The following is a 19972-nucleotide window of genomic DNA, read 5'->3' as shown; positions in this document are numbered from 1 at the left end:
GAAGTCGGCCGCTTCACCGACTGAGCCACCCAGGCACCCCTCTTCTTGGTTTTCTTCTCCTTCTTCTTCTCTTTCTCCCCCTCCTTCTCCTCCTCCTCCTCCTCCTCCTCCACCTCCTCCTCCTCCTCCTTCTTTTTGATGGCCAGGAAGTATTTTGTTATGTATGCCACATCTCTACCCATTCAGGTACAGATGGGCACTTAGGCTGCTTCTGTATCGTGGCTGTTGTAAATAATGCTGCAGTGAACATAGGGGTACAGATGTTGTTTTGAACTAGCATTTTTATTTTTTCAGATTAATACTCACAAGTAGGATTGCTGGACTGTGTAGACATCCTGTCCTTTTTTAAGAACCTCCATACTGTTTTCCACAGTGGCTGCACCAGTTTGCATTCCCACCAATGGTGCACGAGGGTTCTGTTTTCTCCACATCTTCACCAACACTTGTTAACATTTTTGGTGACAGCCAGTCTGACTGGTGTGAGCTGCTGTGTCCTTGCACTTTGGGACTGCCCGTTACCTGTGGGACCTGCCTCTGTATACGCTGTCCGAATTGAGTTGAACTGTGGGATCCCGGCTCGTGTCACGGACTTGTGTGCTGTGGGAAAGACCCCCTCCACACCCACGCACACAGCAGGCGTCAGAAGCGCTGAGACGTGCAGTGTGAGAACGGAGGGGAAACATGGGCCTGTACAGGCTATTCCGTTCTCATGCGGGAGCTTCTCAGTGGCCCCCATGGCCAGGCGCCCCTGCAGTGAGGACAGACCCAGGGACAGTGGACGTGTCTCCCCCCTGCAGAGGGCCGTTCACACAACCGTCATGTTCTGCCCTCTAGAGGCAGCTTCAGTCCCAGGGACGGTGTCACGTGATAGCACACAGATGTCACCACCCCATGTGCACATTTCGGCTCAAATACACACACGTTTATGTCTGAGACCATTTAACCACAACGAGGGCTTACTTCCATTCCCGTGTTGTCACTTTCCAGATCACGGCTGCAAAGACGCTCCAGCAAACAGACAGCAGGCGGCCAGGCCTTTGCTCCCGCGGCATGACCTGTGCGGTTTTCAGCACTTCCGTATCACTCCACATTGCTGGCCTACGCTGCACCCCACATGTTTATCTGATAGAGTCCGTGTTCACGCAGCACGCACCCTAAGCATTGCCGTGTCTTTGTTCCTGCAGATACCGAACGGCTGTATTCGGTGGTGTTCCAAGAAATATGTGATCGCTACGGAAAGAAATACAGTTGGGACGTCAAGTCCCTTGTTATGGGGAAGAAGGCATCAGAGGCGGCACAGATCATAATAGACGTCCTGCAGCTCCCGATGACCAGAGAGGAGCTGCTGGAGGAAAGCCAGACGAAGTTGAAAGAGGTGTTCTCCACGGCCGCCCTGATGCCAGGTACCGCCCGCTCCCAGCTACGGGGTTACATGTGTGCGCGTTCCCAGTGTCGTTGTAAGTCACAGATGGCGGCCAGTGCAGGCCTTGGGTAGTGACGACTTCTGTCCCCAGACCTTCTCAGAAATAGCTCTTCTTGTTTGAGGCTCACGGGTCGTCTGGAGAGAGTTTGCTCAATCACGTGCTACGATTCCATCTTGTCTTTTTAGGGGCTTTTAAAAATAACATACATTCCCTTTTTGAGGTTCAAAAATGTTTGAACAGTATTTGTTTCTTTTTTTTTTTTTTAATATTTATTTATTTTTGAGGGAGAGAGAGCACGGAAGCAAGGGAAGCTCAGGGAGACACAGGATCCCAAGCAGGCTCCAGGCTCTGAGCTGTCAGCACAGAGCCCGACGCGGGGCTCGAACTCACCGACCGCGGGATCATGACCTGAGCTGAATCCGGAAGCTCAACCCACTGAGCCACCCAGGCACCCCTGTACCTTTTTTTTTAAATAATTTTTTTAATGCTGATTTATTTTTGAGAGAGAGAGAGACAGAGTGTGAGCGGGGGAGGGGTATAGAGAGGGAGACACAGAGTCCGAAGCAGGCTCCAGGCTCTGAGCTGTCAGCACAGAGCCCGACGCGGGGTTCAAACCCACAAACCGTGAGATCATGACCTGAGCCAAAGTCAGACACCTAACTGGCTGAGACACCCAGGCTCCCGTATTTCAATATTATCTAAGATTATATTCAAGACAGGATTGCTTCAGAGTTTAGTAGGTAGCCTTGCCTTTTCCTGTTCAAAACCAGGTACAGGATTGTTTCAGTGAATATTTAAACTTTAGCAAATTGATGCTAAACCAGCTAAATCTCGCCCAAGAAGCTTAATTTTTTTTTTTTAAGTTAAAGGCATAATTCATTTTCAACATGTCTGTTTCTATGCCCTTCACCCCTTTCTTTACTTGTTTTCCTTTGAAAGCAAAGATGACTTTTCTCCCTTGGGGCTTGTTAGCTAAGGATCGATCAAAACTGAATTGCCTGCTGTTTCTTGCTCAAAGTGAGAAGGTCAAGAATGTTCTAGATTACAGGGCTGAAAGATGCTTAAAAATGGAGTGCTCTTTTAAGAGTCTTCCAGAAAGAAAGGTGAACACTCCATCTTTGGAAGACCTGATATGAGGGCAGGAAAAAAAATTGTAGTTACTGCAGTAATTTTGGGTTTAAAATTGTATCGATGGAATGCGATTTTTTTTTTAATATTTTTTTTTTTAATATTTATACATATATCCAAAAGTGCAAATTGACTATTCCCTGGAACTAGAGAATTTCCTGTAAGGCTGTGCTAATCCCAGTGATGTGTCACATAGTAACCACGTGGGCTTTGCTTGGGTGACACATATATCTGACCCTCAGGCGTGGGTACAAGCTCTGTCATACGCACCGTCTGTAACTTTGCACAGTGAGTTACCCTGACAAGCCTTAATGATGAAACACATCCAGGCAGTTCATTTGTATTAATCCTGGTAAGAGACACCCAGGATAAAAGTTACATGTCATCCGTCTGTAAGTGTCCAGTCTGGGGGTGTTGAGTAGGTTCACACTGTTGGGCCACGGTCCCCAGCAGCCATGTCTAAAACTTCTTCATCTTGTAGAACAGAATCTGTGTCCCCATGAACCACGAAGTCCCCATTCGGCCCTCCGTCCACCCCTGGAACCATGATTCTACGTTCTGTGTGTCTCTGTGCCTTGCGTCTGTGTGTATTCTAGGTACCTCATATAGGAGGACACACACAGGGTTTGTCCTTTTCTGACTGGCTTTTCGAACTTGGCATGACGTCCTCACCGTTTTTTCAAGTTGGAGCATGTGACAGGATTTCCGCTCCCCCCAGCCCCCCCAGCCTTTTTGTGTGTGTGTGTGTGTGTGTGTGTTTATCCACGCATCTGGTGACGCTCATTTGAGTTGTTTTCTCTCCGTGGCTATTGCAAATAATGCTGCTGTGCACATTGGGGTACACCTATCTCTCTGAGACCGTGATTTTGGTTTTTGTGGTTCTATAACCAGAAGTGGGATTGGCAGATTTATGGCAGTTCCGTGGTCAGTCTCCTGAGGAACCTCCAGACTGTTTTCCTGAGTGGCTGTACCATGCTGTCCTCCCTCCCGACTGTCCACAACTGTTGCATTTTCACCAACACATGTTGTTTTCTGTGGGTCTTGCTTGCTGTTGTTTGTAGCCACCTGAAGAAATGAGAGGTATCGACTCACTGTCCTTTTGATTTGCATGTCTCTGAGGATGACGGATGCAGGGCATCAGCTCAGAGGCTTTGGCTGCTTTCGTGTCTTCCGTGGAGAAATATTTGTTTAGTCCTGTGCTCGTTTTTAAAACAGGGTTCACGTTGGGTTGTTCTTACGTTGTAGGAGCCCTCTATGTGTTCTGGATAAACCCCTTATCAGATACATGGCTTTGCAAATTCTTAACGTTTCCTATTTCCTGGGTGGCGCTTTTCCCCATCTTGATTGTGTCCTTTGATGTGCAGAATTAAAAAATCTCTTTTAATGTTTGTTTATTTTTGAGAGAGAGAGAAAGAGAGAGACAGGGTGCGAGCAGAGGAGCTGCAGAGAGAGGGAGACACAGAATCCGAAGCAGGCTCCAGGCTCCGAGCTGTCAGCACAGAGCCCGATGCGGGACTCGAACCCACAGACCACGAGATCATGACCTGGGCCGAAGTTAGATGCTTAACCGACTGAGCCACCCAGGTGCCCCTGATGTGCAGAATTTTTTAAGACTGATGCAGTTCCATTTTGCCATGTTTGCTCTCACTGCTGTGCTTTTGGTGTCCTATCCAAGACATCATTACAAAATCCAACGTCATAAACATTTACCATGTTTTCTTCTAAGAATTTTCTACTTAGGTCTTTAATTTTGAGTTGGTCTTTGTATGTAGGATAAGGGTGTGACTTCATTCTTTTGCATGTGGATAGCCCGTATTCCCGATTTGGTGGAAATTTGTTGAAGAGACCGCCATTTCCCTAATGAATGCATCTTGTTGAACATCATTCAGTCCTATGTGTGAGGGTTTATTTCTGTGCTTTCTGTTCTGTTCTGTTGGTCTGTATGGCGCTACCACATTGCTTCGACTGTTATAACTTTACATTTTCAAATCAAGAAGTGCAAAACCTCCAACTTTTATTTTTCCTTTTCAGTATTTTTTTAATTTTAATTTTTTAATTTTTAATTATTTATTTTTTTTAACGTTTATTTATTTTTGAGACAGAAAGAGGCAGAGCACGAACAGGGGAGGGGCAGAGAGAGAGGGAGACACAGAATCCGAAACAGGCTTCAGGCTCCGAGCTGTCAGCACAGAGCCCGAAGCGGGGCTCGAACTCACGGACCGTGAGATCATGACCTGAGCCAGAGTCGGAAGCTTAACCGACCGAGCCACCCAGGCTCCCCTAATTTTAATTTTTTTAAAACAATTTATTGTTGAGAGAGAGAGAGACAGAGAACGAGCAAGGTAGGGAGGGGCAGAGAGAGACGGAAACACAGAATCCAAAGCAGGTTCCAGGCTCCCAGCTGTCAGCACACAGCCTGACACGGGGCTCGAACTCGTGAACCCGACATCATGACCTGAGCCAAAGTCCAACACAACTGACTGAGTCACCCAGGCATCCTTTCCTTTTCAGTATTTTTATGGCTATTCAGAGTCCTTGAGAGTCTAGGTAAATTTTAGGATGGATTTCTGTATTTATGCAAAAAATGTTAGTAGGATTTTGGTATTGATTGCTTAGAATCTGCATATTGCTTTGGGTAGTGTGGACATTTTAACAATATCAGATTTTCTACTTCATGACATGGGATGTTTGTCATATTATTTGTGTCTTTACTTTTTTTCAGCAGTGATTTATAGTTTCAGTGTACAAGTCTTTCACAGTCTTAAAAAATGTATTCTTTTTTGATGTATTATAAAGGGAATTGTTTTGAATTTCTTTTCAGATTGTTCACAGTGACTGTATAGAAATGCAACTGATTTTTGCATGTTGACTTTTGTCTCCTGTCATGTTGTTGAATGTGTTTATTAGCTCTAACAGTTTTGTGTGTGTGTTTGGAATCTTTAGTTTTTTTTTTACAAAGAAGATCATGCCATCTGTGAACAAAGATAACTTTGCTTTTTCCAATTTGGATGCCTCTTGTTTCTTTTTCTTGCCTAATTGCTCTGGCTAGGACTTCTAGTACTATGCATAGAAGTGACAAGAGAAAGCATCATTATCTTGTTCCTGATCTCAGAGGAAGAGCTTTCAACCTTTTTTTAATTAAGTATGATGTTAGCTGTGAGCTTTCTTATAAGGCCTTTGTTATGTTGAGGTAGTTTTAGTTTTATCACACCTAGTTTTCTTTTTCCCAGTTTGAGTTGTTTATATGATGGAAAGGTATTGAGTTTTGTCAGATGCATTTTCCATACCAATTTATATGGCTTTTGTCCTTCATTTTGCCAATATGGTGTATCACATCGATTTTTGTGTGTTGAACCCCCTTATACTCCAGGAATAAGCTCCACTTGGTCATAGTGTATAATCCTTTTAATATGCTGCTGAAATCAGTTTGCTAGTATTTTGTTGAGTATTTCTGCATCAGTATTCATTACAGATATAAGTATATAATTTTCTTGTAGTGTTTTTGCCTGGTTTTCCTGTGAGGGTAATGTTGGTCTCATAGAATGAGCGTATGTATCCTCCTCTTCCAGTTTTTGGAGGAGTTTGAGGAGTATTGGTGTTAATTTCTCCTTAATTGTTTGGTAGACTTCACCAGTGATGGTTCTTTCCTTGTTGGGAGGTTTCTGATTCCTGAACGAATATTCGTACTAGTTTTATATCTGATCAGGCTTTCTCTTTCTTGATTTGACCTTGATAGGGTCTCTGTTTCCAGCAGTTTATCCATTTTTTTCTAGGTTACCCAATTTGTTGGCATACACTTTTTTATATTATTGTTTTAAAACCTACCCCCTTCCCCCCCCTCCCCGCCCCGTGGCACTGGTTTTAATGTCTCCTGTTTTCATTTCTAAGTTTAGTTGTTTGAGCCTTCTCTGTTTTTTTCTGTTTTTTTTTGTTTTTTTTTTTTTTTTAGTTAATTTAGCTAAATATTTGTCTGAACAGTTAATTTTTGACCTGAATTAGTTTTCATTGTTTAACACACCAAGCACCGTCATGTATAAGCACACAAATAGCTTTTTTCTTTCTTATCCACCCAAACCTTTCAAGGGCTTTTCTTTCTTGTATTTTTGTCCTATATTCTTAGACATACTTGAGATATGTTCTACTGCAATACCCAGGAGATATGATATCTTCATCAGCTAGCATGGTAGTTTGGCCAGAATGCTAAGAAGGACCTATTTCCTGATTTTGCGTATCTTACTTTTCCAATATAGGATCTTTCGTGTATACTTCCCTGATCTTTAGCGTGTCCGATGAGAGTATGTATTTAGATCAGTGATTCCAGAGTGCACCTTTGTAATCTTGGGATCATTTCCACACCACACACAGACTGAGAGGTGAGCTAAGCATGAGCAGACTCCCGACAATAAAGAAAAGGCCAAGATGACACCAATAAGAGAAACCTCACAGCACACTGGGATGCTGGGTCACAGCAGGGACTGCGGTCCACATGCCACCTTCACAATCTGACAGGCTTAGGGTGCAACACCACAGTTAAAAATCACTCTGATTCTGAAGGGGAAGAAAAGCGGGAAGGAAGAAGTGTTGCTGACTGTAGGAAGAAGGAAGAGCCTCTGTGAAAACCTCCTGATCTGGAAACACATGTCTCTGTAGGGTTTCTGTTCTGTAATGTGCCAATCACAAAAATAATAATCAAGTAGGGCAGGTTCTACGTCACCCCCATCTTCTCTCCATCCTGCATCCCACCCGTCAGCCCTTTACCTGAGCCAAAGCTGGAATGCACTGGAAACCTGATCTCCTGGAAGCCGCCGTGGGTACTGTGACTATTTTCAGAAAAAGTGGCCACCATCCTTTTCTAGAGCCCAGCGTTCGTTCTGTTCCCTCACTGCTTTGTTCCCATTATTAAACTGTGGCTGGTCACATAGCCCTGGATGACTTTTATCTCTTCTCTTTCTGAACGTACTTTCTGGTAGGGTATTTTGGGTTGTGGAAGTCACCTTGAGCTTCTTAGAGAAGAAGACTGCATGTCGAGAGGGTGTATTATGAATTCACCAGTGTTCATTTTTTCATGCTTTCAAGGTGAGAGCTGCAACCCACGCAGGTATTTAGCAAGTTAAATTGGAGGAATGGATGGCAGCTTGCCAGGGGAAGCAGCCTATGATTATGATGCAGGGGTGTGTCCCCCTGGGCCCAGAGCATAGGAAACTGATCCTGATATGATGCAGGGCCTGTCCTTCCTGGGCCCACAACGAGGGGCCGTAGCTGATTATAGTCCAAGGGCACAACTTTACCTGGACCCATCACCAGGGGCTGTGGCTGATTATAATCCAAGGGCACATCTTCCAGTAGACCCACCTCCAGGGGTGGTAATTCCTGTGATAATCCAGGGGCACATCTTCACATTGGCCCATCACCTGGGGCAGTAGCTGATTATAATCCAAGGGCACATCTCCATCTAGACACATCACCAGGGGCTGTCGCTCCCGATTATACTCCAAGGGCATATCTTCTCCTGGCCCATCTTGTGGGGACCAGGAGCTCCTTTATATAATCCAGTTCACATCTCCGTCTAGACACATCACCAGGAGCTGCCGCTCCCGATTATAATCCAAGGGCACATCTTCTCCTGGCCCATCTTGTGGGGACCAGTAGCTCCTTTATATAATCCAGTGCACATCTCCATCTAGACACATCACCAGGGGCTGTCGCTCCCGATTATAATCGAAGGGCACATCTTCTCCTGGCCCATCTCTGGGCAGTAGTAGCTCCTGATTATACTCCAAGGGCACATCTCCGTCTAGACACATCACCAGCGGCTGTTGCTCCCGATTATAATCGAAGGGCACATCTTCTCCTGGCCCATCTCTGGGCAGTATTACCTTCTGATTATAATCCGAGAGCACATCTCCTGGCCCATTTCCCGGGCAGTATTAGCTCCTGATTATAATCCAAGGGCACATCTCTGTCTAGACACATCACCGGGGGCTGTAGCTCCCGACTATAATCCAGGGGCACATGTTCTCCTGGCCCATCACGTGGGGACTAGTAGCTCCTTTATATAATCCAAGGGAACATCTTCTGGCCCATCTTCTGGGCAGTAGTAGGTCCTGATTATAATTCGAGGGCACATCTCCATCTAGACACATCACCAGGGCCTGTGGCTCCCGATTGTAATCCAAGGACACATGTTCTCCTGGCCCATATCATGGGGACTAGTACCTCCTTTATATAATTCAAGGGCACATCTTCTCCTGGCCCATCTTCTGGGCAGTAGTAGGTCCTGATTATAATCCAAGGGCACATCTCCGTCTAGACACATCAGCAGGGCCTGTTGCTCCCGATTATAATCCAAGGACACATGTTCTCCTGGCCCATCGCGTGGGGACTAGTAGCTCCTTTATATAATCCAAGGGAACATCTTCTGGCCCATCTTCTGGGCAGTAGTAGGTCCTGATTATAATTTGAGGGCACATCTCCGTCTGGACACATAACCAGGGGCTGTCACTCCCAATTATAATCCAAGGGCACATCTTCTCCTGGCCCATCTCTGGGCAGTAGCAGCTCCTAATTATAATCCGAGGGCACATCTCCGTCTACACACATCAGCAGGGCCTGTTGCTCCAGATTATAATCCAAGGACACATGTTCTCCTGGCGCATTTTGTGGGGGCTAGTAGCTCCGTTGTAGAATCCAAGGGCACATCTTCTCCTGGCCCATCTCTGGGCAGTATTACCTTCTGATTATAATCCGAGAGCACATTTCCTGGCCCATTTCCCGGGCAGTATTAGCTCCTGATTATAATCCAAGGGCACATCTTCTCCTGGCCCATCTCGTGGGGACTAGTAGCTCCTTTTTATAATCCAAAGGGATATCTTTGCCTGGACTTGTCACCAGGGGCCATAGCTACTGAAACAATACAAAGGCCCATCTTGCCTGGGACCATGAGCAGGGGCAGTATCTCCTGAATATGATCCAAAGGCACATCTTTTCCTGGTCCCTTCAACTGGGGCAGTATGTCCTGATTTTAGTCCAAGGGCACATCTTTGCCTGGTCCCATCAACTGGGGCAACATCTCCCATTATATTACAATGGTACATGTTTGTCAGGCCCCTCACCAAGGGTGGTAATTCCTGTTTATAATCCAAGGACACATCTTCACCTGGACCTGTCACCTGGGCCATACGTCTTGATTATGATCCAAAGGCACATCTTTTTCGGGTCCCATTACCTGGGACAGTTGCTGATTATAATCAAAGGGCACACATCTTCACCTGGGCCCATCACTGGGGCCGTCGCTCCTGATTTTGATCCCAGGGCACATCTTCGTTGGAGCCCATCACCTGAGCCAGTAACCCACAGTGGTGTTGCAGGGGCGTGTCCTTGCCTGGGTCCATCACCAAGGGAAACTTCCCCTGATTATGATGCAGTGGTGTGTGTACTGTGGCCAGTCACCAGGGACAGCAGCCCCTAATTGTGATGCAGGGGTGTATCTTTCCCTGTGCCTATCACCAGGGTAACCAGCCCCTCATTGTGATGTGGGGTGCGTCTTTCCCTGTGCCCACCCAGCTACGTAGAGGATGTGGCTAAATCCTGTGTCTTGAACACACAGGCAGAATGGACCTGACTCTTTCTTGCATCAGCAGACTCCAGTGTTCAATTTGAAAGGAAGTCTCTCTCCCGGAAGAGATGGGCCATGAATGTCCCCAGCAGGAAATACTTTTGAGCAGTAAGTTTTGTAGGCTTTTTGTAGGTGTTTTCTACATGACTTAATAGTGAAATAAATGTAAACCATCGGTTAGTCAGGGGCTTCGTTTTTTTATGACAAAAGAGCTCTTTTAAATTGTAAAAAATTTAAGAAATAAATACGTACGTGGTTCATCTATGTTTTCTGTGGGTTGTTGGTTCCTTACATTCTGTTTTCAGCAAATTCCTTCATGCATGGAATCTTCTAGATCCGTGAAATATTTTGGCACAATTTAGCAAGCGAAACTTGGCTGAGAAGACCTGTAACGGAAAGCAGGCACCTTTTATGGTATGGAATCCTCCAGAAGGTCTTCCTGTTGTCCTGATCTTTCACCAGCTCTGAGATTTCCCAAGTAAAGTCCAGGGCATGGCCTCTGGGCCAGACGAGGGGAATATGACAGGGCCGTATGCAGGCACCGTGGTCAGCCCACAATGCTCCCTCGCACATGGGCTTCTCGAAAGTGCCGGCCCCCTGCTCCTCTGGGCCTTCTGCCCCCACTGCACTGAGCTGCTGGCATTACATCTCTTTCCTCCTTGTTCCTTAGGACATCGCCCAGAGGGACAGAGCAGAATGACGAGGTAGAAGCCTGGTCCACTGGCCAGGCAACAATGGTGTGGTGCCCAGGGCTCCTTCCCAGGGAGAGGTGGCTGAGGGAGGGGGAGCCAGCAGGTGTGTCCTCTGAGGTGGGTGTGTGTTTGGGGGCGGGGTGGGTGTCGGTCCCTGGTCTCCCAGTGGGTTCCTCACATGTTCCGGGGACTCAGGTCCCTGCGGGAAAGCATTTCCACTGTGGAGTACCGTTCCAGCATGTAGACTGGGGATCACCTGTGAGGACGTCCCCGCAGAAGCAGCCGGTCCTCTCTAGGGCCGAGAACTTAGACTGGCTCGTCTCCGTCTCTGCTCAGCATCACAGAGAAACGCACCTGAGCCATGACGCGGGCACGCCTGACCACTGTGTGGGTCCTCGTTCCGTGTCTGCACAAGTCCTTCCTCCTTGTCCGCCAGGCTGTCTCCTCCTGTGTCTTTATGTCCCTTACTACTTTTGTTTTCCTCCTTTCCGTCCTTGTGTGTTTTCCCCACACCCTCAGTCGCCCGAGGCTGTTAGCAAGCCTGTCCACACCCTCCCTCCTTTTCTACACATGCTTTCCACCATGGAGCTGGGCCACAAGGCACTGTCTCTTCCCATCCTCCTATACGTTTCCTTTTTCTTCGCTTAACCCTCAAAGGCATGTAGTACTGTGTGAGTGCTCAGGGACGTAAAGGAAAGTTCTCCTTCCCCCTGGGGTATGCAGTCAATTTAGGGGACGTGCAGATCCATGCAAGAGAAAACCCATGGTAGCATACAATTTCACATCAAGAGGAAATTCAGGATGGGTATGGACAAAAATAAGGCAGATTATTCTTTTTTTTTTTTTAATTTTTTTTTAAACGTTTATTTATTTTTGAGACAGAGAGAGACAGAGCATGAACGGGGGAGGGCCAGAGAGAGAGGGAGACACAGAATCTGAAACAGGCTCCAGGCTCTGAGCTGTCAGCACAGAGCCCGACGCGGGGCTCGAACTCACGGACCGTGAGATCGTGACCTGAGCTGAAGTCGGACGCTTAACCAACTGAGCCACCCAGGCGCCCCAAGGCAGATTATTCTTGAAGCAGTGGCAGCTTTGTGGCAGGCCCTTGAACTTGAGGTCGAGTGAGGAGACCATAGAAGATATGGGTGGGTGAGGGGGGAGGGCATGGCTCTAAATAGGCACAGCTTTCCCCTCGGTTACTTCGGGTCCTTGGCCCCTTAATTGCTCACGTGTTTGCTGCTTCTGAGAGTGGGGAACCGCTGGGAGTTTTGAAGAAGAGTAGTGCCAGAGTGAAACCATGCTGGGGGGAGGGCGGGTAAAAGGGGTTCTTCTGGGTTTATGGGACATGATGAAGAGGGCAGGGGAGAGGTGTGCTGGAGCGGGACCGGGATGGAACGACTTGACCTAAGATGGACTCAGAAGGTCTGAGTGGACCACAGTCCCATGCAGGATGGCAGTGTCCCATGATGCACAGGTGACAAGACTCTTGGGTTACTCCAGCAGACAGCATGTGAGAACAGACGGACACTCCCAGGATAGTTGTGCACATACGAAACTTACCACTCTGAGAATAAGAAGACAGGCAGAAGTAGGAACCTGTCCCTTCATCATGACAAGCCACAGTCAGAATGTCATGCCTTTTAATGTTTTTTTTTTGTAATTATAAAAATTACACTTGCTTCATATAATACAAAAGGGTAGAAATTAGAAGCCCCATAACTCCTACCCCATGGTGATGACTATTCCTTACTCCTTAGTTACCTATTAGGGTGTGTCCTTCCAGGCCTTAGGATGCCTTTTTGTTTGTGTGTAGACACACACACACACACACACACAACACACACTCACACTCACATCCACCTTAAAGGAATATGGTAATTCATGAAGAGCATATACGGGGTCTGTGTGTCTCCCTCGGACAAGAGCCTGGGAAGCCCCAGAACACGCTCCCTCTGTCGTGTCCCGATGTAAGCCGTGTGGGTCGCGGCTGGTTGGTGGCCGAGCCCCTCCTCCTGGTCACCCTCGATTACAGTGGTATCCACCGCTGAGCCTCGAGGACAGGCCAGTGTCAGGGCCTCCGTGTTTGCTCAGCTGTGGGTGCGTGTCAGCGTCCGGGCCCCTGTACTGTCTGCATTTCACACGCAGTGGCGTCGGGGCCCGCAGGATTGAAGTTACTTGCCCAAAGACTACGGAGGTTGGTGTTCCACCCTGGCACGGAGTCCGGCACATGGAGCTCCCGACCATGGCCCTGTGCTCCCCGATGTCGTGGCCGTGGCCTCACATCGAGGTAGCCGGCTGTCGTGCAATGCAGTGAGAAGGTGACGCCCTGTGGTGCTCTGTCCTCCTTCAGTTGTGCACGAGCCATGTAGAGAAGTCCTACCTGTCAGGGCTTTGGCCTTCAAAGTCTACGCTTCCAGCAGCAGCTGGAGTTGGCGGGCGCTTAGCGGATTCTCCACTGCCAGACCAGCTTTCCACGGTAAGCTGGGAGTCCGAGAGTTTTCACTAGGCCCAGTGCATTCGTTGAGCATTGCACAATTAAAGGACATACGTTTCAAGTGACAGGAAAATCACAAGCTAACAACCATGATAATCCATCCACCTTATCCGGTGCTGCCTTTCTGTGTAAGAAATATAATTAGGCACATATCCACAGAAATGTATGCTTGGCAGGGGTTGGGGACAAGCCCTACAATCAGACTCTTTGCTGCTCAGGTACAAGTAGCAAACGTTTCATGTTCTTATCCGCACACCCCGCCCCCCGCCTTTTTAAAAAATATCAGCTTATTTGATGTTGTATACAGACATAACTCCTTCTTTGGGATTTAACATTTCGATGTTCAGACACTGCTAATTGCATTCATTGTTATTTCCTGAATTGTAAAGGAGATATTCTAAATTGAGCAAAATGAGATCCATGTCTTTTTTTTTCGGAGATCCTAGATATTACATGCCTGTGGACGTCAATGTTTTTCTCAAACTGTAAAGCCGTACAGATTCTGTTTTTACACGTGTTGGTTGTTTTTCCATGGATTTTCCAGTGTGAGGAAGGATAACATAATGGATAAAAGAAATCCCCTGGGGGGAGGGGGTGCCTGCAGCATGGGTCAAGAGCTGTGAGGTTGCATGGAAACGTTCAGGCCGTGTTAGGAGCCCATGCTCTCCACACAGGTGCGAAGTCGGGTGTGGGTGGTGGGAGGCGTCGTACCGATGAGCGGCCAGGTCCACAAGGCCGACTGGTTTGCCCCTACTTCCACAGCTCCATTATAGCAGACCGGACCCATGGGGATGCCATGGACAGACGCACGGAATGGGAGGCATTATCGTTTTATGGTTTTTGTTTCAGAAACACGGCACACAACAGGCAGAATATTTCCACTGGGCCTTGATGATTGTTTTCCAATGTTTCTTGACAATATAAAATATTATATTTCTTGCTTAAAGATTGAAAACAGCTCTTCTTAGCAATAAAAGGTAGAAGCAAACTAAGTGTCCGTTGATTGACTGGATAAGGAATATGTTGTTTATACAGGGATCTATGTATAGTGATGTATATAGCATTCACTCTTTTTTTTTCATTTTTTTTTAATGTTATTATTTATTTTGAGGCAGAGAGAGAACATGAGCATGGGAGGGGCAGAGAGAGAGGGAGATACAATCCGAAGCAGGCTCCAGGCTCTGAGCTGTCAGTGCAGAGCCCGACGCCGGGGCTCGAACTCACGGACTGTGAGATCATGACCTGAGCTGAAGTCAGACACTTAACCGAGTGAGCCACCCAGGCGCCCCTAGCATTCACTCTTAAAAAAGGCAGGACGTGTGGCACCTGTGACCACATGGGTGAGCCTTGAGGGCGTGACACTGAATGAAATGAGCCCGTCACAAATGGACAAATATGCATCCAGTCATAGGAGGCACGTGGAGTCAGACCCTTTGTGGAGACAGAAATTCCTGGACAGATGAGGTAGAAAGCAGCGGTAACCATATACTACAGTAGACGTTGATATAAATGTCACAGAGAGTCTCCGCGTCATGGGCGCGTTCAGATGAATCTCGAACATGGCACCACTGGGCACTTCATTTCCGACTCACTCGTTGAAGGGGCCACCTGTCAGGGACTGGTCCCCGCATCACCTTCTGTACCCAGTGCCTTTCTCTGTGTTTCCAGCAGACTAGACCCAGGGACACGGCAAATCACTTCATTTTTCCCTCACTCAGAGATTCCTCCGAGCACAGACTAGAACAGCAACAATTTTACATTTGAATCTTGCGTCGAATCAGGGGGCTGAGCCGCAGGTTCAGAGATTCTGTGATGTGGGCCGTGGGAATCTTGTGTCGTATGAGTGGGGGTGAGCCACAGGTTCACTGATTCTGTGACATGGGCCGTGTGCAGATCTTGTGATGTGTGAGTGGGGCTGAGCCACAGGTTCAGAGATGTAGAGTGAACAGGGAGCTCCTTGCCTCTGGACTCGGGTCGTCGCCACACGAGTGTGATCGAGACCCATCAGTTATGGCGGCGCGTCTTGAGTGAACTAAATGCACTATTTTAGATTTGGTTTTATCATGTTCTTAGCCCTTCCTTGTGTAAGTGAAGTTAGAGTTTTATCTTATTCAGGTCAATAATAGAGATGAGGATTCCGTGAGGTGTCAGCATTTGTTCTGATATTTTTCTCTTGGGCTATAAGAAAAGGCTATTTAAATAGCTCTTTTGTATATTGATATTGTTGTGACAAATCAGAAGCAGCAACCTTAAACGCGTCTTCTAGTAAATAAAGTTAACACTTTAAGCAACTTACACTAAGTAAACAAAGGCACAGAATGAGATTTTTCCCCAGGATCTTCAATGTTTTGAAACGCGGTTGTCCCGTGAACTGCACAGCTCCACTTAGACCCAGGTTTCTTTCTGTTAAGTACAGTATGGCACTGTAAATGTGATCTTCATTATTTTCTTAATCACGTTGGCTTTTCTCTAGCCTACTTTATTGTACGAATACAGCGTGTAATATCTATGACATACAAACCATGTGTTGATCGATTCTTGGTAGTTAATTTCAGGGAGAGTCAAAGTTAAGGGTGCGTTTTTAACGGTGTGAGGCTCAGCATCCCCACCCCCGTGTTGTTAAAGGGTGCCCGGTAGTGGGTCAGTTTCTTCCAGTATTAAAACAAATGTAAGAAAACATCCACGTTCAGTATGCTTTTTCAAAAAGAGTGACCCAGGGGTGCCTCGGTGGCTCAGTCGGTTCAGCATCTTACTCTTGATTTCAGCTCAGGTCGTGATCACGGTTTGTGAGTTTGAGCCCCATGTATGGCTCTGTGCGGACAGCATGGATGGAGACTGCTCGCGATTCTCTTCTCCCTCTCTCTCTCTCTGCCCATCCCTTGTTGCTACCCTCTCTCAGAAGAAATAATAAACTTAAAACAATAAAGATAAAAGAGTGTCCCAGTCTTTCCGCGATCTTTCTGGGGAAGGCTGTGGAATCCGTGGAAAGCTAGAGGCCCAAGGACCTCCAGTCAGGTGGTAAAATACGCACAGGAGAATAGACTGCCACCACACGTTTCCCTGTGTCCTCCATTCACCACTCACGGCTGTGACCACACGTGTCGAAGAGTCTCTATGAAGATCCCTGTCATCGCTTCTGTGCGGAAGGGGCTCCTGAGGATAAAGTCTTTCTAACAGAGTCCCCTAAGACGCTTAACGACCGACCGCCCTGTGCCCTTTGGTTTTCACATCGAACTCGCACTTGGCCCGCTTGCTCTGCCATTGTCCCTTATGCAACACAGAACAATATCCTTTACTCCGTTTCGGAAGCACAGATCAGTGATTCTGAGTTTTCCAGGTGACCTAGAAGTTACCAACAGCAGTGTTTGTCGCATGGGCCGGAAGAGAAGACTGTGTCGAGGCCCGGTGGGGCTTGGGGCTGGCCGCAAGGGCAGAGGGCAAGATCTCTGGAACAGAGGCCTTCCATTATCGAAACGCAGTGGCCTTGTGAGTTGATGGTTTAGATGCAGGAGAGTGCATGTGATCAAAATGTCGGTTATTACCTGACTTACATTTTCTGAATGCCCCACGTTTCAGAAAAGAATGTGCAACTTCCCACTCAGATACCCTCTGGGTTGTATGAACTTTAATCAACTTATTTTCTTGGTCTGTGCACAGCCTATGCAAACGGCAGTTTAATATGGAGATTTTAAGCTTGTCGGTACAGCAGAGTGATTTAATTTTAATATACACAATTTTTGCCCGTGAGGTATTTCTGCAGACTAAATTTCATAAGATGAAGCAAATGTTTTGCAGATTTAAAAGTTCTGCCCCTTTCTGGTTGCATTGAAATATCAGACCTCTGATTCATAAAATATTCTCTGTGCGGTAAATGGTCCAGTATCCGTAGCGACATTTAACTGCATAGTACAGGAATTGAATGTTAGTTATTTATAAACATTACTATACCTGTATGGTAAATATTTTCCCATTCGATATCACATTTTATTTTACAGCATATAAAATACGTAGATACTATCAATATTTAAACTCTCCACACTGTTTTGACATTTTGCTCTGATAATGCCCCAGTAATTTGAGCATAATTAGCAAATAGCTAAATGCATGATGGAAGAAGGCCTTGAAATTGTGGGTTCATTTTCTAGAATGGTAACTCCCTGGTGAGGCCCCTTGAAGAATCCCGATACCTCCAGGTAGCGTCCCTGTGTGAGGCAGGGGACCCAGATCCCAGTGCCTGGCTGACTTCCTTCACGACGAAATTTATCTCTTACTTGTCTTTCGTCTCAACCGTTTGTTCCTCTCGTGCGTGCATCTGACCTATTTGCTGTCTAGCAGAGGTCGGCAAACTGTGTCTGCGTTTTTGGCTTTGCAGACCACACGCGCTGTTTGTCTCCGCTCCTCAGCTCTGCCTTTTGAGCCGAAAGCAGCCACGGCCAGCAGGGATGTGAACGGGCGTGGCTGTGCTCCCACAAAGATTTCTGAGTAGACACCAACATTGGAATCTCCAATCCTTGTCACACGTCCCCAGAACATTCTTCTTTTGACTCTTTTCCCGTTTAAAAATAGGCGGCAGGCTGGATGCACATTTCACGGCGGGCGGAATAAAACACAGGGCACAAAGCACCGCAGGGTGCATTGAAATCCTGGGTGCAAGGTAGCTGGACCCCTGGACCTGCTGTCCCATTTTGTGCGTCCAGAGTGCCGTCCTCCCCTACCCTGGGCAGAACACGCGACCGTGTGTCTATGAAAGCAGAGAGGCTTCAGCTGGGGAATGATGAAGCACGTGGTGGGGGGGGGGCACGGAGAACACTGGCGAGGAGCAGAACACCTGCCCTCCGAGGCCCCTTCCCCTCAACGACCAGCAGGAGCTAGAACGTTCTTCCCTGGGGTCCTGAGTCACCTCCTGACAAAATTGCACTCCCCGACATTGCAAGGCACCAAGGTAAGGGCTTGCTGCTGCTGACTGTGTCCACCTGACACGTACCCAGTCTGGCTCTGCTGGGGGGTCCCTCCTGCCTCTTCCTGCTTCTGGGGCCCCAGGCGCCCCTGGGCTGTGGCCCCGCCCCTCCCGTGTCTGCCTCCCTCTTCCCGTGGCCTTCTTCCCCACGTTTCTGTGTCTTATAAGGATGCCCGTCAGTGGACCTACGGCTCACCCTGTAAATTCAAGATGACTTCACCCCAAACCCTTAATCAGTTACACCTGCAAACACCCTGTTTCCAAATAAGGTCACATTCTGAGGTGCCAGGGAGACATGAGTTTGGGGGAGGACACTCTTCAACTCGGTACGCCCCGCAGCCCTGACTGGGAGTCCTCTGTGTAGGCCTCGTCGGCTGGTGGGCTTTATTGTGGGGTGACAGGGTTGTAAATGTGATGCGGGGGAGCCCCGTTGCTTTGGGTCACCTGGGAATGCGCATCCGAGCCATACAACGGACAGAACTGGCCTCCCCTGGCCAGCTGACTCAAGGAAGGACGCTGTCGTTCTCCAGCAACTTCCAACACTTGAGGGCCCAGCCAGCGTCCGGTGTTTCTACCTTTGTGTCTTAGCTCAGGCTCCCGTATCAAAGTCCCGTGGACGAGGGGACTTAAATCACACACATTTATTTCTCACCGTTCTGGGGGTGGCAAGTGCACGGTCTGTGCTCGCCTGGTCCCGTTCTGGTGCGGTGTCTCTTGCGCTTCTTACGAGGCCAACCACGCCATTGTGGCCTCTATCTACCTCATGGCCTCATAGAACCCCAGTTGCCTCCCAAAGGCTCTGTCTCCAGCATCACCCCGTTGGGGGGTTGGGCTTTAACATGGGAATTCAGCGGGGGGGGGGGGCTCCATTCACTGCAAAACGGTGACTTTATCTTGCCTGGAACTGAGTCGTGAAGATACCCAACGCCATCCCATTTCCTACGTGAGCCAGCTCTCAGACGGGACATAGGCCCTGCAGGAACCGGGAAGCTGGGATTGAGACCGGGGAGCGTGACCTTGGATGACGGTGCAATTACGGAAAAGCGGACGAAGCGGACATGACATGCTGTCGTCATCACCCTGTTCTTTGCTGGCGTGCGGATCCCTCTCTGGGCCGTGAACTCTGGGCCAGCGGAACACGGCTCCATTGGCTCTCACTGCTCACCGGACCCGCAGGCCTGCTGTGATGCTGGACGCATAGGAAGAGCCCCGCTTCCCCCCAGAAGCTGGACTTTGCAAGACTCCGCCTCTCCTGCTAAGGCAGGGCTCCTCGGCCTCAGCGGTGCTGACCTCTGGGCGTGTGTCCAGAGGTGGGAGTCCCGTGCACTGTTCCACGTTGACCGGCGTCCCGGTCTCCGCCCACCGGGTGCCGGTAGGACTTCCTTCCTCAGTTGTGACAACCAAACACCCGTCTCCGTGACCAAAGGCCCCTCAGCAGGGGTGCGAGCAAAAGTGCCCCCACTCGGGAACCGGCGCCTTGCGCTGGGCAGTAGGTGAGGCAGTCGGTGTCAGGTGCGCCCAAATATGGCATGGGGCCGATGGAAATTCCAGGCTCCTGAGCTGTGTTCAGAGTGAAGCATCGCTTGGAAGGAGAGCCCTTCTCGGAATTGTCATCACCCAAAAGCGGCCTGTCCCTCAAATGCTGCATCCTGGCACGAGGAC

General features: G+C 48.2%; 1 protein-coding gene across 2 annotated transcripts in view; it reads left to right on the top strand.

The window, feature by feature from the left end:
• PUDP (pseudouridine 5'-phosphatase) overlaps positions 1-19972 on the top strand; it is an 81405-nt gene that overhangs the window by 36504 nt on the left and 24929 nt on the right. For both annotated transcript variants that reach the window (XM_047075869.1, XM_047075870.1), the window contains exon 2: positions 1185-1403. In XM_047075869.1, coding sequence (XP_046931825.1) covers positions 1185-1403 — 219 coding nt within the window. The remainder of the gene's footprint in view (positions 1-1184; positions 1404-19972) is intronic.

The sequence above is a fragment of the Lynx rufus genome, unplaced genomic scaffold (assembly GCF_022079265.1).
Source record: "Lynx rufus isolate CCGP_SWC_20201006 ecotype Redwood Valley unplaced genomic scaffold, mLynRuf1.p SCAF_14, whole genome shotgun sequence".
Classification (NCBI taxonomy): Eukaryota; Metazoa; Chordata; class Mammalia; order Carnivora; family Felidae; genus Lynx; species Lynx rufus.
This window is presented reverse-complemented; position numbering and strand designations above follow the sequence as displayed.